Source organism: Mus caroli, chromosome 1, assembly GCF_900094665.2.
Source record: "Mus caroli chromosome 1, CAROLI_EIJ_v1.1, whole genome shotgun sequence".
Classification (NCBI taxonomy): Eukaryota; Metazoa; Chordata; class Mammalia; order Rodentia; family Muridae; genus Mus; species Mus caroli.
The window spans coordinates 68,122,114-68,146,579 of record NC_034570.1 but is presented as its reverse complement, the minus strand read 5'-3'; the positions used below and the strand labels follow the sequence as shown (position 1 = coordinate 68,146,579).

Genomic DNA, 24,466 nt, shown 5'->3' with positions numbered 1-24,466 from the left:
TCTGACGAGGGTACTCAAGGACATAGAGGGGAAACCATAGAGTAGCACGGGCCTTGAAGAGAGACAGAGTGGCTGCCACACGTCGGATTCCTAGAGGCGCCTGGGCCGGGGGCGGCCACATCAAAGGCCCCCGAGGAGCCACTCCAGTCCCAGTCGGACCATAGAGATGCAGCTCCCACCAGCCCACGGGTAGGAGGTGAGAGAGCGGCTGTCGGCGGGAACCAGGGGAAGTGCGGGCGCTGCGAGCTGGAGGTAAAAGTTTCTCTAGCTCCCACTTGAGTGGGCCCTGGAGGTGGAGCCCGCGGGAGGAGGTGCTGCGGAGAGCGCGCCTGTGAGAGGGGCGCGGGCGTATCTCTGCTGCACTCGGGCGTCTCAGTCGCGTCACAGCTCCGGGCCCCGCCCGGGTATCCGCTGCCTCTCCTCAGGACCATAACCGTGACGATGCATCATCCCAAGCCTTGCAGGTTCCAAAACGCCTTTCTCCTCCGCTGTATCTCGTGACTTGGCTGTCGCCGCCGCCGCCGCCGCCGCCGCCTCCACTTTACAGACAGGAAAGCTGAGGTCCAGAGAAGAGAGGCAAGTGCCTCGACTCAAGGCCACACAGTGAGTCAAAGCCCAGAGGCGCGTGGGAACTGAGGTGCCTACGCAGGGTTGCCTTGTTCCCCAGGCTTCGGTGTCCCTTGCTTCTCCGGTCTGAAAAGCACGTTACTTATTTCTGGCTCTCTCCTACCTCCTCCGTCTGCCCCATCTTCCTGAGGCCATGTGATGGGCTGGAAGACCGCCTAGAGCAGCGATAACCAGAAGTCCGTGGGGGCTGTGATTTCCAAAAAGCCTCGCTGACCACGGAAGTGCACTTCCCTGCCTCCTTCTTAAATTCCTGTCTGTTCTTGCTGTTTTGCTTCTTAAAGACATATTTGTTTATTTTATGTATGTGAGTACACGATTGCTTTCTTCAGACACAGGAGGAAAGGGCATCGGATCCTATTAACAGATGGTTGTGAGCCACCATGTGGTTGCTGGGAATTGAACCCAGGACCTCTGGAAGAGAAGTCAGTGCTCTTCATCACTGCGCCATCCCTACAGCCCTCGAGCTTTTTTACGTGGAGGGAATCTGTAGAATGACAACTAGCCACTCTCACCTGGCACATACTCAGTGACCCAGTTTTGTTTGAAACAGGGCCTCACTGTTTAGCTCTGTCCTGGAACTCACTATGTAGACCAGGCTGGCCTCAAATTCACAGATACCTGCCTGCCTCTGCCTCCTGAGTCCTGGAAGTTTAAAAAGATTATCTCATTTATTTCAGTCGTGTTTAACAGGACATGCAGTTTAATACGTTTGTTTCTCAGTTGTGTTCCCACTGGAGGCTTTAGTAAGTTCGCGAATTGGAAATTTACCTTGTATTTGAGGAACCACTGGCTTGATGCCTTAGTTTAAAAGATCTGGGTTTACTGCAACTCAGCTGGTCCACTAGAATTTCCATTTTGTCTAACTTACCTAGCTTGTTGATGCTTAGGGTCCAATGAAGTGAAAAATGCCAACAAACTACTCAAAGCTCCACATCCAATGCTTGGGATAGATCATTTGTACAGTGCTTGCCTAGCATGCACAAAGCCCTGGGTTTGATCCCTAGCAACACATTTTTTTAAAAAGTGTGAGACTAGAGAAATGGCTCAGTGGTTAAGAGTAAATGCTGCTCTTTCTGAGAGCCTGAGTTCAGTTTTCAGCCCCCCAAATCAGGTGTCTGACAAGCACCCCAGCTTCAGGGGATCCACCACCGTTTTCTGGACAGCCGAGCTATACATCTAGGAAGGGAGATTGGTAGAGAAACAACAGTGCAGTGTGGTTTCTGACAGAACTACATACAAAGGCTGTCAGGACCCAGAAAAGAGAAAATTAAGAATGTTAGGACACATTCATAGCAGAAATGATGTTTATTTTCTTAAGGAGTATCTGACTCGCTAGACAAGAGATTTTGATGGGTTGAATGGGAGGGGTGAGAAAGTAGAAGGGTCTGTAAGCAAAAAAGTGAGTCAGAGAATGGCAAATCATCAGGTTAGGAGGGCAGAGTGGGAGGGATGCCTGGGGAGGTAGGTCAAGGAGGATCATATTTATAATGAGGAATAATGAGACCATCAAGTAGTAAGAGAGAGAGCCTTTGACCCCACTCAGTTTTGTTGCCAGGGTTACTTTGCAGGAACCAGAACCTGTAATCTTTAATGTCAGCCTCAGCTTGTTGGTTCTCTACTAATTCTGACTTTAATCTCATATTTTTGTATTGGATGTTGTTTTGAAAATGTTTAGAATAATAAAGTGTGGCATGTTGCTATAGAAGGAAATGCTTAAATGTGTGGGCCAACTTAAAAGAAATTAAGAATTCTGTGTGTATATATATATGTACATAAAGCTTTTTTTTTTTTTTTTTTTTTTTTTTTTTTTTTTTTTTTTGTGTCGGCATTTAGGAGGCCACAGCACACAAATCAGTGATAATGACAGACCCTGTGTTGGCATCCCAGCTGGCTAATGGCACTGGGGAGATGGATGGACTGTGCTCTGAACTATTGTTGATTCCCCCACCTCTCTCAAACCATGGAATCCTGGGCCCTGTCCAGAATACCTGTGCTTCTGGGGAGCTTGCACCTTTGCCTGCTGACCCAGGCTGCCTGCTGGTAGAGGCCACAGCTACTGAAGAGGGTCCAGGGAACATGGAGATCATTGTGGAAGCAGTAACTGGAACTCTGTCCCCAGGAGCTCCTGAAGAGACCTCAGGTACAAACATAGTTGCTACCAGGCCAGTGGGACACCGCCTTGAGTTTTTTCATCTGTGCTATTTTTGGTCCTTCTCTCTGAATGTGATGAGAACACAAGGTAGCATGCTATTTTTACACCCTGAGATGCTATAATTTGGTTTGCAGTTGGTGCATGTTGATGGAAGGCTGGCAAGGTACATACAGCCTTGTAACAAACTTGGCAAAGTTTAACCCAAAAGAGTTTTGTGTCTGCTGGGCAGTAATCCAGAACAAGAAACCTTTTTGACACCCCTGCCAGTTTAGCTTGTCCTTGCTCTTACAGTCCTTGGAGAGGCTTTCTTCTGTACTGACCCTAAGCCAGCCAGGGATTAGGCCAGAGGCCCAGCCTCTTCAACCATGCTGAGTTTGGCAAGGCTTTCCAGAAGAAAGTGCTCTTCCCTTGCTCTGGTTTCCTGTGTGTAGCACACACCCAGGGCGTGCTGTTGAGAGAGGAGGGCATATGATTCCAGTCGAAGTTTCTCTTTATTCTCTGTACATCTAAAACTTTCATTTTTATCAAACTCCGTGTTTTAACTGCTGTCTCTCAGTTACAGTTTTAAGCTTTGTCTTCTGTCAGTGTAAGATAATAGCAAAGAATGCTGGGGAAATTAGGTAATTAGACCATGTAAGAGTTCTACACTTCTCTCTGGGGGTAAAGAGAGAGCATAAATGGACTATGTATTGGTTTGCGCTTTTCCCAGTACTTAGGAGACAGAGGGTGGCCAATCTCTGTGAGTTCAAGACCAGCCAGTGCTACATACTGGGGCCCTGTCTCAAAAATAAAGAACAGAAACATTTTAACATAAGCAAGTTTAGGGCCTGGCAAGATGCCTCAGTGAATAAGGACATTTGCCACTAAGCGGGATGACTTGTGTTTAGTCCCTAGAGCCCACGTTGTGAAAGGAGAGAACCGACTAGTACGAGTTGTCCTCTGACCGTCACATGTGCATGTTGTGTATACACATTTTATATAAATGAGTGGGTTGTTTTTAAGTAAAAAATTTTAAAAAGCCAGTTTTTTTTAAAAGAGTTCACTGTTTTTGGTTTTAGTTTTAGTTTAGCTTTGTTTTTTTAAGCTAGATGTGGTGGTGCACACCTCTAATTCTAGGACTGAGGAGAATTTCTAAATGTTCTGAGGCAGAGGTCTACATAGTGAATTCTAGGCCAGTCAGGGCTACACAGTAAGATGTCTTGAGAAAAGAGAGAGAATGAATGAATGAATATGAATGGCTATATGCAGTTCACAAAGAAGAAATAAAGAGAAACAATAGCCTTATGGAAGAATGCTTCATTTCATATAGTTATAAAATAGAAGCTATTTTTCGCTTCTCAATTTTGGCAAAAACTAAGTTTTTGGTTTTTGGTTTTTATTTTTTTTTTTAATTTCTTGCAGAGGACTGGGGTTTATTTTCCAGCACCTACATGGCAGCTCACAACTGTCTATAACTCCAGTTCCAGTGGATCTGATGACCTCACACAGACATAAATGCAGGCAAAACACTAATCAACGCTCATAAAAGTAAAAATAAATTAATTTTTTAAAAACGTGTACATATTAAAAAATGCCTAGAATTGAGGAGAGGCTATATAAGGATATATAATACCTTGCAACGCTGGGATTTGTTGGGTTGGTTTTTATACAATTTCACTAGCTCTGGCTGGTTTGGAAGGAATTTGCTATATAGACTAGATTGGTGTAGAACATAAATCTGTCTGTGTCCGAGGTGAAGAACCCAGGTTATTTTATGTTGTCACTATTGGTTGTACTACCACTGAGCTGCATCTACATCCCAAATTAAGCTTTTGAAGGTCAGTTTAGCCTTATAGCAAATTTTACAATATGCACATTCTGTCATAGTAATTCCATTCCAGGTACATCTCTTACAGGAAGACCCACATGCATATAGAGAGGGGATGTTATTGATGTTGGCGTTGTTTTTATTGTTGTTGGAATCATCTCAGTGGTCCACAGGGCAGAATTTCATTTAGATTTATCAGTGCCATGAAGTACTACACACAGGTTAAAAAGATAAAGTAGATTTAATATGTAGTCACACAAAAATAACTTTGACAGGTGAGGGTGTGTTGTAGAAATTATTTAATCCTGACCCGAGGTTTTTTACCCTGCCTTAACTATTTAAGGTATCGGATGAAAGACACATACAGCCTTTATGTTTATAATAAGCCTTAAACAGCACAGTAGCTGAGCAGATACTACCCTCTATGCTGTTAGAATCTACTTTCCTGTTGCTAACCTTGCATTATTACTGGTTCTTGGTTGCTCTTAACTCAAATTGCTCAGCCCTCAGGACCATGTTCTCTTGACTCCTAACCCATGGCGGCCTCTCCTTCCTCCTCACGGTCCCTCTCCAACCCCAAGCTCTCGAAAACCTAAACCTCACCTATGTCTCTTCTGCCCAGCTATTGGCTATCGGCATCTTTACCAATCAGAAATAACTTGGGGGTGTCTCTGGGGCGACTAGTCTTGGGCACCCAAAATTAGCATTAGAATACAAGCAGCATTAAGCCAACCCACTACAAGTGTGCTGGTATGCATAGGTACTCCCAGCATTCATTTAATCCTAGTACTTGGGAAACTGAGGCAGAAGGATCTAGAGTTAGAAACTAGCCTAAGCTACATAAACCAGCATGAGTACATGTCAAAACTCTGTCTCATGGTTTCATATAACGGTTACCAGACAAAAGTGCTTGCCATGCAACCCTGGCAACCTGAATTCCATCCTTAGAACCATGTAGAAAGTTTATACATATGAGATGGCTTGGTTCTATAGCCCAACACTCCTTTGAGAGATGGGAGGTACAGGACAGGAGAATCATCCAGAAGCTGGGAAGCTCAGATACACACCACAGGGACAGAAACAACAAGGGACCTTGCCTCAAAAACAAAAGTAGAAAAATTTCAACTCCCAAGAAGTTATCCCTTGACCTTGATACATATACAATAGCACACATGTACACAAATACCTAAATAAAGAGGTAAATGTAATTTTTTAAAAAGACTGTCTCGGGGCTGGAGAGATGGCTCAGTGGTTAAGAGCACTGACTGCTCTTCCGAAGGTCCTGAGTTCAAATCCCAGCAACCACATGGTGGCTCACAACCATCTGTAATGAGATCTGATCTACTGGTATGTCTGAAGACAGCTACAGTGTACATAGATATAATAATAATAAATAAATCTTTAAAAAAACATAAAAAGATTGTCTCAAACAAACAAAAAGCCCAGCAACTTTGTCCTAGAGCAAGTGAACAGGGGTTTGGGGAGAATAATTTGAAAATAACCGTCTAATGTGGTAGTGCACACCTTTAACCCCAGTACTCAAGAAGCAGAGACAGGCAAATCTCTGTGAGTCCAAGGCCATTCTGATCTACATAACACGTTTCAAGATAACCAGACTTTGTCTCACTACATCACCATAGAATAAAAAAAAACAATAACAAAATAACAATAGAGAGGGAGCAGACAGCAGAATAAAATGTAAGCCGAGCTGCCCTGTGCTTGAGTCATGGTTCTACCACTAACAAGTGTGGTCTTAACTTTGTGGAGTTCCAAATTGTCCTTCTCAGAGCAGTTGGAAGACTAAATCTTGCCATCATTGAGATCTATTCATTCCTTTAAAAATAGCAATTACTGTATCTAGCTCTTCTGAAAAGAAGGTTCTTTTATGAATTTTTAAAAAGATTTATTTATTTATTATATGTGAGTACACTGTTGCTGTCTTCAGACACCCCAGAAGAGGGCATCAGAATTCCTTACAGATAGTTGTGAGCTACCATGTGGTTGCTGGGATTTGAACTCAGGACCTTCAGAAGAGCAGTCCTGAGCCATCTCACCAGCCCCCTTTTATGAATTTTTTGTCTGAATTTTTCTTTATAGACTTTGGAAGCAACACATATTCCTTAGCTTGTTGATATTTATGTGTGGCTATTTTGCCTACATGTGTGTCCATGTGTGCTTGGTGCCTGTAGAGGCTAGAAGAATATAACATCCCCTAGAACTGGAGTTCAGACACACCTGTGGTTGATGAGAATTGAGCCCGTCTTCTGGAAGAACAGCCAGTGCTCTTCACACTGAGCCATTTCTCCAGCCCAACACATCATTTATATTGGGTATCTTTCCTAGTGTATCATTGTTCTCTTGAAACTCTCTCTTTTTTGAGACAGGGTTTCTCTGTATAGCCCTGGCTGTCCTAGAACTCACTCTGTAGACCAGGCTGGCCTCGAACTCAGAAATCTGCCTGCCTCTGCCTCCCAAATGCTGGGATTAAAGGTATGCACCATCACTGCCCGCTGAAACTTTCTAAATTTTATTTGAGCAAAATATGCCTTTCATAATCTATATTAGAAAATTTTCTCATCTGTCATTCTCTTGAAAGTTTCTCATTTTTATTTTCTAATTTTTTTTTAAAGATTTATTTATTTATTATATGTAAGTACACTGTAGCTGTCTTCAGACACTCCAGAAGAGGGTGCCAGATCTTGTTACGGATGGTTGTGAGCCACCATATGGTTGTTGGGATTTGAACTCTGGACCTTCGGAACAGCAGTCGGGTGCTCTTACCCACTGAGCCATCTCACCAGCCCTATTTTCTAATTTTTATTTGCCTTTGTGTATGTATGTGTGGTGTGTGTACATATTTGTATGTGTGCACATATATGCTCTTTTGTAAATGATAGAGATCAATATTAGGGATCTTCCTCAGTTGCTCTCTTCATTTTTCTTTCCTTTACATCTTATTCAACTCTGGTGTGTGTGTGTGTGTGTGTGTGTGTGTGTGTGTGTGTGTGCACGAGCATGTGAGTGAATAATTTGTGGACTTCAGTTCTCTGCTTCTACCATGTGGGTTCTGAGGATTGAATACAGGATACAGGTCATCTGGTTTGGTGGCAAATGTCTTCTCAGCAGCCCCTATCCTTTTTTTGGGGAGGGGGGATGCGGCGGGGGGGAAGGGTCTCTTATCGTACCTGGAACTTTCCAGTTTGGTTAGGCTGGCCAGCCAAGAAGCTCTGGAATCTGCCTGTCATTGCACCCTCAGTGCTGGGGATCCAAACGCAAGTCTTCGTGCTTATATGGTAGGCATTTTACAGACTTTGCCTCCAAATATTCTTTCTGAATGCTTTCTGGATTTTATTGTTTGTTGATTCATTAACACACTAAGCACACATCTTTTGCCAAGTATTTCACCAGACATGAGAAATCCAAAGACATATGCCAGATACCAGACAGGTTATCCCTGACCTATAGGCTTATTATAGCCCAGTACAGGCCAGACTCAAAGTCTGTCTGTACTCCATGACTATGAAAAGATTCACCTACATTTCTTCTAGTGACTAACTCCTTCAAGTCTTAGTCTTGTTCCATCTGATTCTGTGCCTTTTTCTGTCGGTCCTCTGCCTGCAGGTGTCCTGGTAAAGGTGGTGGAGGTATACTTCTGTGAGCGCTGTGAACAGAGCTTTGCAGAGCCTACTCTGCTCTCCCTGCACCAGTGCACTGAGACCCATATTCAGGCTGTGCAGGACCTCTCTAGTCCCCCATGCTCTGTAGAGCTGCCCCCCAGCAACCTTACCCTCCGTGGCCCTCTGCAGGACCCCAGCCTGCCAGATAGCCCCCTGCCATGTCCTGTATGTAGACAAGAGTTTGTCCAACCCCAGGCCTTGAAGAGCCACTTCAAGATTCACCGGGTCACTCCCAACATGTTCTCCTGCCCAGAGTCTGGCTGTGTGTTCTCTGCTGAAGATCGCAAGGGTCTGCAGCATCACCTGAGACAGACCCACAAGGCAGTTCCTGTGCCCTGTTCATTCCGGGGCTGCTCCCTGCTTTTTGGGAGTCAGCAAGGAATGGAGCTGCATCGGCAGGCCCATTACCCTTTCCACTGCAGCCATTGCAGCTTCATGGGCTCCAACGTCAAACTATTCCGGCAGCATCAGCGGAGCCATGGAGCCAGAGCACGGGGAGAAATTTCTGCTGTTCAGGGCCTTCCATCCCAGGAGCTACTGCCAGGTAAATGACCAGGATCCAATAGTCCCATGCCTAGAATGTAGCCATAGTTGACTCTTATAAGAGACATTTGTTCACAGTATGACTGTTCCATGAATATGACAGAATGTAGTCAGTGACTTAAGAGAATGGAATTACTGGTGATATAGGAAAGGCTCTAGAAAACTTAACCAGTTAGAATACATGAGACAAAAGGAATCCAGTGTTTATGACAAAGAGTGAAATTTGGCTTATGCAACGTATAATCTGAAATGATTTAGGAATATCCTGTTGATTCACTTCAAACACTAAGGGTGTGTCAGTGACTGCTGCTCCTAGGAGAATGTTTGTGGATTGCCTTTAGGGTGAGGGAGACTAGGTTCTGCAATCCTAGCACTTCAGAGCTTAGAAATTCAAGGTCATCTGTAGCCATACACAAAGTCCAAGCCAACTCAGACATAATATGAAATTATGTCTCAAATAAATAAGTGATTTGAGAGTGGGTAGAAAGGAATAGGGTTATTTTTAAAAGAAATCTCGGGAAGGGTAATACTTCATCAATTTAATCTTTTAGTCTCAAAAACAACAAAACCAGCATGAGCTAAGTATAGGAGCAGGAAGCAGAAAATAGACCGGGAGACAACAGACTATGAGAACTTGACTTGCTGGGCCCCTTTTTTTATTCTAAAATCTAGAAAGAGAAGACCTTTCAGGGGCAAGGTGTGAGCCTGAAGTCCAAATTAGTCCTCAGTAGAACAGTGAGCAGTCAGGGTATGTGTCTGTGCTGTGAACCATTCCAGCCTTTAGCTCCAGAGACCTGGCCCAGGAAGAACAGTCTACTCTTGTCTGCCTCTCAACCCCTGCCATCTTCCCAGTAACTTCAAAGTTCTGACAGGCAAGAGTCTGAGGTTTTTAGACTAGGTTTTTACTCTTGCTCTTCATATCCCTGTCTTGAGTAAGAACACATATACTTACATCCAAGATCCTTTCTTGCTAAACAGAGAGAAGGGTAGTTTGCTTGCCAGAAATAAAGTGCCAGCATTCAGCCCTGTCACTGGCTCTTGTGGACTAAGTTTTATGTGTTCCCAGCTGCCAAACTGCCTCCAGGAGACAGAGAGCCTTCTGAGGAGGCAAGTACACCTTTGCCTGGGCAGGAGTCAGCTGAAGAAGAGGATGTAGAGGAAGAGGAGAGTGTCACCCAAAAAGACTCCCAGAAAGTCATGGATAAAAGCCCAGGGGCTCAGCAGTTGGAAGGTAATAACATCACTGAGATTGAAGCTCTTCATGGGAGAGAGGGGGGGATAGTGAGCATCCTGGCATTTGGGCTCTGGGTTTTGGTTTTCTGAGCTTCGCTTCAGATCTGTTGTTTGTTGTATATGAGTACAATGTAGGTGTCTTCAGACACACCAGAAGAGGGCATAGGATCCCGTTGTAGATGGTTGTTAAGCCACTATGTAGTTGCTAGGAATTGACCTCTGGAAGAGCAGTCAGGGCTCTTAACCACTGAGCCATTTCTCCAGCCTACATGTATTCTTTCTGTTCTACTCAAAAGTCAAGATCCTAACTAGGGCTAGGGAAGTAACAATAGAGTAATCCTTCATATGTGTGAGTCCTTAGGCTTCATCTCAAGGACTTAAAAACCACAACAAAGTCTAGTAGACATTGATGAATAGGTCAGGTGAGCTAGTAGCATAGGGCAGCTATAAATATAATTTATTCTTGTAAGCAAGGTTTCCTGAGCCAGTGTTTTAGTTAGGGTTTCTGTTGCTATAATGAAGTACTTTAACCAAAAGCAAGTTGGGGGTGAAAAGGTTTATTGGACAATATACTTCCTTATCACTGTTCATCGCTGAAATCGGGAAAGGAATTCAAAGCAAGCCAGGCACCTGGAGGTAGGAGCAGATGAGGGGCCATGGAAGAGTGTTACTTACTGGCTTGCTCAACCTGCTTTCTTATAGAACTCAGGACCACAAGCTCATCCCAAATCCCCTATCAGTCATTAAAATTTGCCTTATAAGCTTGCCCAATTTTATGAAGGCATTTCCTTGAGGTTCCCCCTCACTGATGACATTAGCTTATGTCACATTGACATAAAACAATCCAGTGCAGACAGGGACCTCTTTGGCAGGGAAAAGGGATTCTGTTCATAGTGTAGATGGTGCAGGTTATCAATGATCTACCTGTTTTGTTTAACTTCCTAAGACTTTTTTTCTGACTCTTTGTTTCCATTTTCAAACTCAATAGAAATACTTCATCCCTAATAGAAACAAAATCATCCCAAAGGGATTATATTTATGTCTGGTAAATAAAAAAGACCTGATTGTATTTATTACCATCACTCAATTCTCTAGAGCTTGGTGAGCCAGTGTTTGGAAGCTTAGAGTACTTTTCTTTCTGCTCACTCATAGGAGGCTCTGTCTTTCTCATCAGCCCTGCTGACCTTTCAGCTTATTTGTATACAGCAAGGGCAGCAAGAATAAGAAGGCTCTATGCAGATTCTCTTGTGCAGCTCCAAATAAAAGTTAGGAATAGTGGGTGACTTGGGAAAACACTTAAACCAGGTAGTCCTTGTGGTCTATTTCTCTTAAGAGAGGAATTTCTTACCTTTTATTTGAGACTCTTGTGTTTGGTTTTCATGACAAGAAAGGCCACATGATATTTGTATCTGGACAAACTGTGGCTTCTATTTTCTGTCATTATCTAATGAACTATTAGAGAATCTGACTCCTAACCCTCTACATTCTTTTTCATAGGGCATGTGGCTTCAGGCACTGAGTCTCTCTTCAAGACACACATGTGCCCAGAATGCAAGCGCTGCTTTAAGAAGCGGACCCATTTGGTAGAGCACCTACATCTGCACTTTCCAGACCCAAGCCTCCAGTGTCCCAACTGCCAGAAGTTCTTCACCAGCAAGAGCAAACTCAAGACCCATCTGCTGCGGGAGCTGGGCGAGAAGGCCCACCGATGTCCTCTGTGCCACTACAGTGCAGTAGAGAGGAATGCACTTAACCGCCACATGGCCAGCATGCACGAGGATATTTCCAACTTCTACTCAGACACCTATGCCTGTCCTGTCTGTCATGAGGAATTCCGCCTCAGCCAAGCACTGAAGGAGCACCTTAAAAGCCACACAGCAGCAGCTGCAGCAGAACCACTACCCCTCCACTGCTTTCAGGAGGGCTGCACGTATGTAGCACCTGACCGTAAGGCCTTCTTGAAGCATCTAAAGGAGATCCATGGCGTACGGGCTGTGGAGTGCCGCCATCACTCGTGTCCCATGCTCTTTGCCACAGCTGAAGCCATGGAAGCCCACCACAAGAGCCATTATGCTTTCCACTGTCCCCACTGTGACTTTGCCTGCTCCAATAAGCACTTGTTCCGCAAACATAAGAAACAAGGTCACCCAGGCAGTGAAGAGCTACGGTGCACCTTCTGTCCCTTTGCCACCTTTAACCCAGTAGCCTACCAGGACCACGTTGGCAAGATGCATGCTTATGAGAAGATCCACCAGTGCTCTGAATGTAACTTTGCCACTGCTCACAAAAGGGTGCTTATCCGACACATGCTGCTGCATACTGGTGAGATGTCTTTCATCCTTATAACAGTGTCATAATGTGGTGAAGGTAAAAGTCGGCTTTTGCTGGGTACTAAGCATCACACAAAGGGCATTGCTTACATTGCTTCATCTGACCTCAAGTTTATGGGCACAACTCTAGTATCCCGAGTTTATAAGTGAGACATAAGTTCAGTGTCACTTAACTAGCAAAAGTAGTCATGCTAGCGTCTGAATCCATGTAGTATGATTTTGGAACCTGTGTTCTAACACTGCACTATCATTCCTCACGCTTGTCCAGTTTAGCACCCCTAGTCAAGTGCAGACAGGTGAATATTCTTCACTATATTTTTATAGTGAAGAATTCCAGACCAGAACAGATAACTTCCTTCATAATTCAAGTTTTGGGATAGTCTGTTGGAATAGGAGAAGGGAGAATAATCAACCATCCATATACATTGTGACTTTACTTAGAACTGAACAGGTCGCCTCTAGTGCCCTGAAAATTGTACTTGGTTGGTTGGTTGGTTGGTTGGTTGGTTGGTTGGTTTTTTTTAAGATTTATTTATTTTACATGTATGAGTATACTGTAGCTGTCTTCAGACACACCAGAAGAGGGCATTGATTGGAGCCCACTACAGATAGTTGTGAGCCGCCATGTGGTTGTTGGGAATTGAACTCAGGAAGAGCAGTCAGTGCTCTAAACTCCTGAACCATCTCTCCAGCCCCTGCACTTGTTTTATTTTAGACTCTTAATTGGTTGCTAGCATTACTGAAGCCTAGATAGCAGCTAAATTGGGCTTCCTGCTACAGCACCATCTCTGTGATTGGTGCAAACTTCTATGAATTGATGGGCCATTAAACCAGTTTCCCACAGAAACTCTGGTTGGTAGAATAATCTTTAGATAGTTTTGTCAGAGCTATTGTTTACCCCATTGAACACTTTATTTCTATACAGTCTATTCACAGACTCTCATTTCTAAGGCCTTTTCCCAAAATCTGTGCCTGTGTCGTGTTACCTAGTTTTATATGTATTATCTAGTTTCATCCTTTACAATCTTGTAAGCAAGGCAGGGAAAGATAAGAGACAAAAATTTAATTGGGAAATTAAATTTCAATCTACAATAAGACCATAGAGAGCTCTGTTGCCTGCCCTTTTCCATACAGTGGTGGGTGAAGGGGTAGGGAGGGTCTGGAAGGAACATGGCCACTAGCCTCTTAGTGGTAGGTATTGAGCAAGCACTAGGACAGCTCATCCTTGAGTTCTCACTGTGTCTCACTGACAACTTGGTATGCCTTATTTATTTACTTATGGATGGATGGGTGGATGGATGGTTTTTTGAAACAGGTGGTTCTCTGTGTCGCACTAGCTAACCTGAAACTTTTTCTGTAGATCAGACTAGCTGTAGACCACCACTGCTGGGCAGATGTGTCTTCTTTAATACATCATCCATGTGAGGTCTATATTTTGTTGCTCCCTTTATGTAAATAAGGAGACAGGCTGCCCAAGGCCATGTGGTCTACCATTTAATAAAATAGTTCTGTGATTTCTCTGTGCCTTGATTTTTCCCATCTATAAAATAGTGATAATCATAGCACCTTCATAGTGTTGTTATGACGATTCAGGGAGGAGACACTTTATACAGTGCTCAGGCACATAGTGAGCATTATATAAATGCTGGCTGTTCATACACATTACTCTGTTGAAATCTAGAGTCCCAGTTCTGTTTCATCTCTTGTTCTAATCTGTACTCAGGAAATGAGAAGGAATTAAGCTAAAAAAAAAAAAAAAAGGTAGACTTGAATCTTTGAAGGCTTATTTACTCAGTGCTTACTTTCCTCCTCTCTTTAGTATAGGAATTGGAGGAACTGTCTTGAGACAACTCTAGTGTATTCTTGTGGAGTTTGCTACATACCTGGTAGTACATAAAGCTTTGATCCTGCCTGGTATCATAGCAAACTTGCTGGAAGAGGTGATAGGGCCACTCAGTCAATCTATATCTGACTTGTGTTCTTTCCCCTACACACAATATAAGGAGAGAAACCTCACAAATGTGAACTCTGTGACTTCACATGCCGAGATGTTAGCTACCTATCAAAGCACATGCTGACCCACTCCAACACCAAGGATTACATGTGTACTGAATGTGGCTATGTCACCAAGTGGAAGCACTACCTGAGTGTGCACATGCGGAAACATGCAGGGGACCTCAGGTATGAGCGCGTATATTTCCATCCCCTGTCCCAAGAACAGTATGCTGGTTAGCTCTTGCTAACTAGCAGGGTTCTGGCTCTACTGCTTTCTCCATTCTAACACCATTCTCTGATACTATCATCTTAGCTCCATCTCCTACAGTTGAGCCCTGTAACTTGGGCCCATTCTGCATGGTGAGAGCATTCTGGGCCAGGAAAAGGAAAATGGAGATTAAAGTGTCACTTGGGGACTGAGGATATGGCTCAGTCAGTAAAATGCTTGCCTGCAATCATGACAGTTTGAGGAGTTCGATCCTCAGAACCTACATTAAAAAATGTATTACTTGAGTTCTTAGAATATGGTCTCAGGAAAATGGATCTACACACTTAAATGTCACCAAATGGCTACTTTAAGATCCGGACAAATTCTCTAACCTGTGGACACAACTGCCTGGTGGCTTGGTCTGTAGATTTTATGCCTTTACTGGGGATTGACAGCAAAGCACAAAAACCTGATCCATGGGGCTATTGCTGTGCCAGTTCCTCAGAATTCATGTGGGTAATGCCACCCTGGCACACCTGCCTTGCTCTACTCAAGATTACTTTTCTATAGGAAGTAGTTTAGGAATTCTGATAGAACTCTTTGCTAACATGCACAAAGCCCTGACTGAGTCCAATCCCCAGCACCTTGTCGGGGTTGGGGGGTTGGAGCAGTATAGAGTAGAGACTAGAGAGGCCCAGCCCTAAAGCTAGGCTGTCTTTGTCCATCTTTTCCTTTGCAACCTTTAGGCTGGCTCTTAACTTCAGTGCCTTGGCCTCACCTATAAAGTAGAAATACCTATTTCACAGGATGGTGGAGGGCTGGTGAAATCAGCTGGTTCACCTGCAGCACAGAGTGCAGACCCAGCCCAAAGTATTTCGTCAGTGACTGTTAACTGTTATGATTTATTGTTGTGATTGCCCTTCTCCCCAGATACCAATGCAACCAGTGCTCCTACCGCTGCCATCGAGCTGATCAGCTGAGCAGCCACAAACTACGGCACCAGGGCAAGTCCCTCATGTGTGAGGTATGTGCCTTTGCCTGCAAGCGGAAGTATGAGCTACAGAAGCACATGGCTTCCCAGCACCATCCTGGCACACCTGCCCCACTCTACCCCTGCCGCTATTGTAGCTATCAGAGCCGCCACAAGCAGGCCCTCCTGAGCCATGAGAACTGCAAGCACACCCATCTCCGTGAGTTTCACTGCGCCCTCTGTGACTACCGAACCTTTAGCAATACCACACTCTTCTTCCACAAGCGTAAGGTCCATGGCTACATGCCAGGGGACCAGGTTTGGCAGTTCTGCAATGCTAGCCAAGAGTTGGAGGGGGCTAGGCAGTGCCTGGCACCTCCTTCAGACTCAGGACCTTCAAGCCAGCTGTCTGCCCAGCCTGAGAGAGAAGACCGCGATCATGAGATTGTGGCTAACTCCAGTGTGGACCAGGCCCCACCAGAGACAAATGAGGAGGCCGGCCCCAAAAGACAAGATGGCATTGAGGCTCCCCAAGAGGATGATCAGGTTGGCAGCCCCAGCCTGGGGGAGGTGGAAGAGGGCGGCTGCACACTACACTTGGAGGCCCTGAGAGTAGAGCTAGAACCTGAGACCGAGCCACTGCCCCTTGAAGGGCTCACCGAAACAGCCACTGTGGAGTTCAGGCCTCTGGATCCCTCAGGACCATCGGGAACAGAAAGACCAGGTGGACTAGAAGAGCCAGCACTGTCCAGCTTTGATAGTGTTGAGACGCCTGCCTTGGTTGCTGAGGAAGAGCCCATTGTGGAGAAGCTAGCTTCTGAGCCTCCCAGAAATCTCCTAATCTCTGAGGAAGCACCTAATGCATTCAAGGCAGCTCTGACTGCTGAGACTGTACCGTTGCCTCCGTTTCCTGAGTCGGAGTCACTACTTAAGGCCATGAGGAGACAGGACAAAGAACAAGCAGAAGCGTTGGTGTTGGAGGGCCGGGTACAAATGGTCGTGATCCAGGGAGAAGGAAGAGCCTTCCGCTGCCCACACTGTCCTTTTATCACTCGCCGGGAAAAAGCCCTAACTCTGCACTCTAAATCGGGGTGCCAAGGTCGCCGAGAGCCCCTGCTATGCCCTGAGTGTGGAGCTAGCTTTAAGCAACAGCGTGGCCTCAGCACCCACATGATGAAGAAATGCCCTGTTCTTCTCAGAAAGAACAAGGCTTTACCCAAACCTGTCTCTCCCACTCTACATCCTCAGCTCCCAGGTAGCCAAGCCTCACAGGATGCTGAAAGTAGGAAGCCCCCACCTTTACCATCAAAGGTAGAGCTCTTGCTTCCAAAAGATGCGCCTTCTGAGCTCCCTGGGGAGCCAGTAGTAGAGGAACCTCTTCCCACACCCTCTGACTTCCCAACCTCTCCACCAGGAAACTCCTTACCCACAGGGACCTCTGAGAAGTTCCACTTTGAGCAAGGCAAGTTTCACTGCAGCTCGTGCACATTCCTTTGTTCTCGGCTTTCTTCTATTACCTCTCATGTGACTGAAGGCTGCAGAGGGGGGCGTGGCCAGAAAAGAAAGCGTGGGCGCCCCCAGACCCATACAGTTGTGCTTCCTCTTAACAATGGGGACTCTACCCTCCTGAATACTGGGAGTACAGATTCCAGTCCTGGTGATGGGGACACAGCTGTGGTTCAGAAGCAAAAGGATGCCCTCTTCTCCTGCCCCACGTGTCCCTTTAGTTGTCAGCAGGAAAGGACCCTAAGGACTCACCAGACCCAGGGCTGCCCCCTTAAGTCTGGAGATCTGCACTGTGGTCTCTGCCCATTCACTGCTCCTGCTGCTGCTGCACTGAGGCTCCATCAAAAACGGAGGCATCCCACTGCCTCTGGCCCCCGGCCCCTTCTGCAGTGTGGGGACTGTGGCTTTACCTGCAAACAAAGCCGGTGCCTTCAGCAGCACCGGCGGCTCAAGCATGAGGGTGTGAAGCCACATCAGTGCCCTTTCTGTGATTTTTCTACTACTAGACGGTACCGGTTAGAGGCCCATCAGTCTCGACACACAGGTGTTGGCCGCATCCCTTGCAGCTCCTGCCCTCAGACATTTGGTACCAACTCAAAACTGCGCTTGCATCAACTACGAGTACATGACAAAACACCCACTCACTTCTGTCCACTGTGTGACTATAGTGGTTATCTTCGTCATGACATCACTCGCCATGTCAACAGCTGCCACCAGGGCACCCCTTCCTTTTCCTGCACTCAGTGTGAAGCCCAGTTTAGCTCAGAAACAGCACTCAAGCAGCATGCTCTCCGACGACACCCAGAACCCACACCTCCTTCCTCTGGCTGTCCTGTAGAGGTCACCGAGGGCCCTTTGCACTGTTCCCACTGTGGCCTGCTCTGTCCCAGTCCTGCCAGCCTGCGAGGACACACCCGTAAACAGCACCCAAGGCTGGAGTGTGGGGCCTGCCAGGAGTCCTTCCCTAACCGTCCAGCACTTGATGAGCATCGGAGGCAACATCATTTCAGCCACCGCTGCCAGCTCTGCAGCTTTGCTGCCCGGGAGCGAGTAGGCCTGGTGAAACACTACCTGGAACAGCATGAGGAGACTTCAACAGCCCCCTCAGATGGGGATGCTGGCCAGCCCTCTCTTTGCTGCCCCTTTTGTGACTTTGCATGTCGCCATCAGTTGGTGCTTGATCACCATGTAAAGGGACATGGAGGTACCCGGCTTTACAAGTGTACTGACTGTGCCTATAGCACCAAAAATCGGCAGAAGATCACCTGGCACAGCCGCATTCACACTGGGGAAAAGCCTTACCACTGTCACCTCTGCTCCTATGCCTGTGCTGACCCTTCTCGCCTCAAGGTCAGATTCTGTAAGGGGTGTGTGTGTGTGTGTGTGTGTTGTGTGTGTGTATGTGTGAGGGGGGCGGGGGGAGAGATGTGCCTGGTGCCTACAGAGCAAGAAGAGGGTGTCAGATCCTCTAGAACTACAGTTAAGAACAGTTGTGAGCTGCCATTTGGATTTTGGAAACTGAACCCTGGTCCTGTGAAGAACCACCAGTGCTCTTAATTGCTGAGCAGTGGAGTAATTCCATTGTGACACTAAGTAGGTTCCTTAACTCCTCAAAACTTAGATTCTTCATCTGTAAAAGGAATAACATAACTTTATGAGCTTCTGTAAAGATAAATTACAATAACTGCCAATATAGTGCTTTGAGAATAATCTGGGTAGTAATAGCTAACATTTATTAAACACTTAAAATTTCCCAGTACTGCAATTTTTTTTATATTTTTTTATTAGGTATTTTCTTCATTTACATTTCCAGTGTTATCCCAAAAGTCCCCCATACCCTCCCCCCGCCCCACCCACCCACTCCCACTTCTTGGCCCTGGCGTTCCCCTGTACTGAGGCATACAAAATTTACACGACCAATGGGCCTCTCTTTCCACTGATGGCCAAGTAGGCCATCTTCTGATACATATGCAGCTAGAGACATGAACTCAGGGGTTATTGGTTAGTTCATATTGTTGTTCCACCTATAGGGTTGCAGACCCCTTTAGCTCCTTGGGTGCTTTCTCTAGCTCCTCCATTGGGGGCCCTGTGATCCATCCAATAGCTGACTGAGCCAGTACTGCAATTTTAATCCTTTGAAAATTCAAGTTGGGTCCCTGGGTAGGGAACTCGGGGATAAGAGTGCTTGCTTAATAATATACACAGGCCTTGGGATCAGTCACCCATATCACCCACACAAACACACACACACACACAGATGCTTGCACTATTCCCCATGTTAAAGATTATTAGAGGCCGGGCGTGGTGGCACACGCCTTTAATCCCAGCACTCGGGAGGCAGAGGCAGGTGGATTTCTGAGTTCGAGGCCAGCCTGGTCTACAGAGTGAGTTCCNGCAGGTGGATTTCTGAGTTCGAGGCCAGCCTGGTCTACAGAGTGAGTTCCAGGACAGCCAGGGCTATACAGAGAAACCTTGTCTCGAAAAACCAAAAAAAAAAAAAAAAAAAGACAGATTATTAGAGGGGCTGGTGAGATGGCTCAGTGGTTTAGAGCGCCGACTGCTCTTCCAAAGGTCCCAAGTTCAAATCCCAGCAACCACATGGTGGCTCACAACCATCTGTAATGAAATCTAATGCCCTTTTCTGGAGTATCTGAGGACAGCTACAGTGTACTTACATATAATAAATAAATAAATCTAAAAAAAAAAAAAAAGATTATTAGACAGAATTGGGGTTGGCTTACCCAATAACACAGCCAGTAAGAAACAACTGAGCCCTAAGGAGAAGCACCGTATTGTGTAGGGAATAAACCTTCTGCATTTGATCTTCCTTCCAGTACCACATGCGGATCCATAAGGAGGAGCGGAAGTACCTATGCCCTGAGTGTGGGTACAAGTGCAAGTGGGTCAACCAACTCAAATACCACATGACCAAGCACACAGGTGAGTACATGAGCTGACTGTCCTGCTTAAAGGATCCCCCATTCTCTGGAAAACCTGACCTCCCTGAGATGTTTGTTGGGTGTCCTCACTCAGATTCAGAGCCTAGTTTTCTTTCACTCTGGGAATAGGGGATATACTAGAAGAACAAATACTAGAAATGGCTCCTCAGCCCATTGAATAGAATCCAAAGAGTTTTACTCGAAAGCCTGGGCAAGTGTATTTACGAAGCTTCCCCTGTGATTATGTTACACATTCACACATATATAGGGTCACACAGGGAGAACCTCCAACCTCAATTTTCAGTAACTACTGAGAGATACTTGGTTTCTCTGTAGATGTGGTAGAATGATTGTGAGAAGAAAGGTGATTTTAAGATATTTTTTATATGCACTGGTGTTTTGACTGCATGTATGTGTGAGGGTGCCAAATCCCCTAGAACTGGAGTTAGACATAGTTGTGTGTGAGCTACATATGGGTGCTGGGAATCGAACCCGGCTCCTCTGGAAAAGCAGCCAGTGCTCTTGACCCCAGTCATCTTTCTAGCCCCAAGTTTGTCTTTTGCTCTCCAGCATATGGAATCCACTACAGAGAACTATGGTTTCTCTGTAAAGGATTGATGACTGGGTACCTTCAATTGTGGCATGTCATTGCCCCCATATGGGAGTATCTTTACCTCTTCCTTTTTTTAATTTTTTTTTCTCTCTCTTTTTTTTTTTAGTTTGATAAGAAAGTGTGTCTAAAAGGAGTTTTTTTTAAGATTTGTTTGTTTGTTTGTTATGAATACACTATAGCCATCTTCAGACACCAGAATAGGGCCTCAGATTCCACTACAGATGGTTGTGAGCCACCATGTGGTTGCTAGGACTTGAACTCAGGACCTCTGGACAAGCAGCTAGTGTAGTGTCATATGACCAAGGGAGGGTTAGAGTTTCCCATTGAACACCCATCATAGTTGAATATTCTTTACTGTTAGGTAGGCTAGTTAGTTAGAAGTCCAGTGAGTTGTCAGCATCCATTGGAACCTGTGTATATAGTATACAAGGACTGAGTGGAGAAGGATACCAGTATGTCAGGTGTGCCTGGGACAGAACGCTATGGCCATTAGCTTGCTGCTGTGTTGTTTATATCTAAGTATCATACTGACTCACTGACCCTGTTCTTCCCTCTTCCACGGTACTTTGTGCTTGTTCTATAGGACTGAAACCATACCAATGTCCTGAGTGTGAGTACTGCACCAACCGGGCTGACGCACTGCGTGTACACCGGGAGACACGGCACAGAGAGGCCCGGGCTTTCATGTGTGAGCAGTGTGGCAAGGCATTCAAGACACGCTTCCTGCTGCGCACCCACCTCCGAAAGCACAGTGAGGCCAAGCCCTATGTTTGCAATGTTTGCCACCGTGCTTTCCGCTGGGCTGCTGGACTGCGACATCATGCTCTTACCCATACCGATCGCCACCCATTCTTCTGCCGCCTCTGCAGCTACAAGGCCAAGCAAAAGTTCCAGGTGGTCAAGCATGTGCGTAGGCACCACCCTGACCAGGCTGACCCCAACCAGGGTGTTGGCAAAGACCCCACCACTCCCACAGTGCATCTACATGACGTGAAGCTGGAAGATCCCAGCCCTCCTGCTCCTCCCGCTCCCCCTACTGGACCTGAGGGCTGAGGCCCTTCCCCACCTCTGGTGTAGGAAGAACATATAGTCCAAGATATGCAAATTGAAACTATAGCTAGCCTGAGGAACTACGGGCCTGAGGGAGGACTGGCTTTGGGATGAAAGTGTGGCTGGAACACACTCTCCACCCTTGGGACCCTAGCCTTTGAAATTAACAGTTATATAAAAGATAGGCTTGGACTAAAACATTGACTTCTTGAGTAGTACTATGTTTGACCTGTGACTTAATCTCCAGCGTCCACCGTTGTTGGTGCATCAGAGGCCCTGGCCATGAGGGCTTTGTTTTTTTCTCTCCATCTCTTTCCTTTTTACTGCTGCAAATCCTATTTTCTTTCACCATTTTCTAAACAGTTGTACTTAATTGCATGTGTCCTTGTGTCTAGTGCTCTGTAACGCATGTAAACAGAAGATTACCAGTTTAACAGACTTGTTTGGATCCCTGTCCTATGGTTCCTAGGTTGTCATCTGAGTTTGCCCTACCTCTTCCTGGGCCTCTGTCCCTTGTCTCTTCCACCTCAAAGCAGTTCTGAAACAGACCTGGATCACCTGTGCAGGCTCTTTCTTCCCTTGCTTCTGGTTTCAAGCTCTTATTTGTCAGTAGAGGATTCTTGCTTATTCTGCTTCTTCCCAGAAACAGCTTTCATCAGCAGTCGGAAGACTGGCTCAGCACCATCATCAGGGACTACAAGCATCAAGGCTGTGTAAAGGCCTAACCAGGGAAGGCTATTACACCCTTCCTGCTCTTGCCCCGTGCCTTATAAGCTTCTCTTCCATTCCCTTCTTACACAGCACAAAGAGGAGAGCCCTTGGAAACGTCGTTTCTCTGCACCGCAAGGCCCCCCTCCCTACTTCCCCTTCTTGCCCAACAATGACAGACCATACAAGAGCCAAATCGGACAGAGAAGCTCTATTTAGACCAGCTAAGGAGCAGCAGTCCAGTGGGGACTCAGGGCTGTGTATTGTTCTCTAGAGTCATAGTTTTGAGTCAGGCATTCTTCCTCAACCTTTGCCTGGCAACCTTGATCCTTCATTGATCCTTTGGCTGGCTCTGGATTTTTGAGGAAGTTGTAGGTTGGAAAGGATTGTGCATCTGTAGATTGTTCTTCAAGGCCCTCCCTGTGTTTCTAGTCAGAGATGATAGGAAAGATTAACAGAGAATCTGAGAATGGAATTAAGCCTAGGGCAAGAATAAGGAGCAAACTCTTGCATAAAAGTGCACAAAAGGGAAGGGCAGGAAAGACTAAAGAAAGATTAGATTTGCTTAATAAGGGCAAGGTATGCCAGTCAGAGCAGCTCACTCCTTTAATGCCAGTACTCTGGAGGCAGAGGCAGATAGACCTGTGAGTTTGGGGGGCAGCCTGGTCTATATATAGTGAGTTCCAGGACAGCCTAGGCTACATAGTAAGACAGTGTCTTAGGGGAACAGGGGTCGGGGACAAGGCAATTTAGTACCTTGACATCTAAAGCCAGTATATCTATCCACTCTTGCTGTGGAACACCCACCTCAGGGCTCATCCATATCCAGGTCTTCCTGCATGCAGGTGTACACAAAGATGGAAGCTGGATGGAGGCTAGTGCCATCTCTGGAGAGCAAGGATACATGTCGGTAACCTGGAAATGGGCAGAAGAATTGAATCAGGAAGGGAGCCACAGTTGGGACATTGGCCAAGAGTCCAAGGTTTGTCTCACCTTGTTTCATACAGGTCCAAGGCAGGGTGTATTGGCCAATAAAGTTATTTCGGGATTTCCTGCTATAATCCTTTACCACAAAACGCAACATAGCAAGTTCAGGTACCTGGAGCCGGAAATAGAATGTCTCCCCCCAGTATGGATTAATACCTGAAATGGAGATAGAAATAAAAGAAGAGACTGGCCATCTTCATTAGGCCCATACTGAAATGCTTTCCCTAGATGCCAATAAATCTTTACAAGTGAAGACACAGGTGCAATGTACAGAAGCAGGGGCTAAAGAAATGACCCAGAAGTTAAAAGCACTTGCTCCTTTTCCAGAGGTCTTGAGTTCGGTTCCCAGACGCCATACCTGATGGATCATAGCTGCCTATAACCCGGTCCAAGGACTCTGATGCTCTCTTTTGGCCTTTGTGGGCACATGCAGGTGGTGCATACACATACACATAAATTTAAAAAAAGAAACTTATAAAAAGCATAAGAACTTTTCCCAATTTGTGAGCCTGCAAGGGAGGGCCAGGATTCCCTGGGTGATTTCACTTTTGTCTCCCATGAGGGTGCAGAGTCCCATGGACTGCACCAAATGACCAAATGGAGGACGAGATAGAAGGCAATCAGCAGTCTGGACTGATCCTTCCCCATGCCCAAGCTCACCATTATTCTCCACATGGCTGGTCTCTTGCTCCATTGTGTCTTCAGGAACACCATAGAGCTCTACTTTCACCAGTGGATCCACAACGGTTGTCTCTTTGGTTTTGTCCACTTTGGGGAGTTGTTGACCACTAATCACCTGCAACCAGGACACAAACTTCATGAGTCTCTGCTTAGCCCAGCCTTCCCTCATCCAGCCCTCACACCTCTGAGAAGACAGGACTCGCACTAGAACTTCACAGTTTGCAAAATCTTGCATAGTGTATTCTAATTTCCAACCTAAAATGTTAAAGGCTTGAAAGTAGGCACACCAATTACAATTTTCTATAGTTCTTACTGTACACCAGGAATTGTAAATACTTTTTTTTTTTTTTTTTTCAGTTTTGCGAGACAGGGTTTCTCTGTGTAGCCCTGGCTGTCCTGGAACTCACTTTGTAGACCAGGCTGGCCTTGAACTCAGAAAT

The 24,466-nt window shown here is 45.8% G+C and overlaps 2 protein-coding genes across 8 annotated transcripts in view; one reads left to right on the top strand and one right to left on the bottom strand.

The window, feature by feature from the left end:
* The first annotated feature begins 19 nt into the window (after nucleotides 1-19).
* Nucleotides 20-22,084, top strand: Znf142 (zinc finger protein 142). Of its 3 annotated transcripts, none has more exons than XM_029478612.1 (10): nucleotides 20-196; nucleotides 426-603; nucleotides 2,461-2,767; nucleotides 8,208-8,807; nucleotides 9,873-10,037; nucleotides 11,537-12,361; nucleotides 14,373-14,550; nucleotides 15,503-18,398; nucleotides 19,883-19,988; nucleotides 21,184-22,084. In XM_029478612.1, the coding sequence occupies exons 3-10, from the start codon at nucleotides 2,488-2,490 to the stop codon at nucleotides 21,651-21,653; spliced, it is 5,520 nt and encodes a 1,839-aa protein (XP_029334472.1). In that variant the 5' UTR covers nucleotides 20-196; nucleotides 426-603; nucleotides 2,461-2,487; the 3' UTR covers nucleotides 21,654-22,084. The 3 variants fall into 3 exon arrangements, with proteins under 3 accessions (XP_029334472.1, XP_021031688.1, XP_029334470.1); XM_021176029.2 differs by having other exon boundaries at nucleotides 20-252; nucleotides 457-603; XM_029478610.1 differs by having other exon boundaries at nucleotides 20-252.
* Nucleotides 22,085-22,516: 432 nt separating this feature from the next.
* The window catches only part of Plcd4 (phospholipase C delta 4), a 24,547-nt gene continuing 22,597 nt past the window's right edge, over nucleotides 22,517-24,466 (bottom strand). For 4 of the 5 annotated variants that reach the window (XM_029478617.1, XM_029478627.1, XM_021161695.2 and 1 more), the window contains 4 exons: nucleotides 24,006-24,141; nucleotides 23,352-23,501; nucleotides 23,166-23,273; nucleotides 22,518-22,786 (listed from right to left, as the gene is read on the bottom strand). In XM_029478617.1, coding sequence (XP_029334477.1) covers nucleotides 23,167-23,273; nucleotides 23,352-23,501; nucleotides 24,006-24,141 — 393 coding nt within the window. In that variant the 3' untranslated portion in view covers nucleotides 22,518-22,786; nucleotide 23,166. Of the gene's footprint in view, nucleotides 22,787-23,165; nucleotides 23,274-23,351; nucleotides 23,502-24,005; nucleotides 24,142-24,466 lie in introns of all 5 variants that reach the window. The other variant, XM_029478625.1, reaches the window with a different exon arrangement.

What these genes read in the sequence shown, in the direction of transcription:
- Znf142 (XM_029478612.1), top strand. Translation starts at nt 2,488, where the DNA reads ATGACAGACCCTGTGTTGGCATCCCAGCTGGCTAATGGCACTGGGGAG. An exon ending in ACACATGCTGCTGCATACTG is followed by an intron (nt 12,362 to 14,372) that starts GTGAGATGTCTT and finishes ACACAATATAAG; the next exon opens with GAGAGAAACCTCACAAATGT. An exon ending in CCACATGACCAAGCACACAG is followed by an intron (nt 19,989 to 21,183) that starts GTGAGTACATGA and finishes CTTGTTCTATAG; the next exon opens with GACTGAAACCATACCAATGT.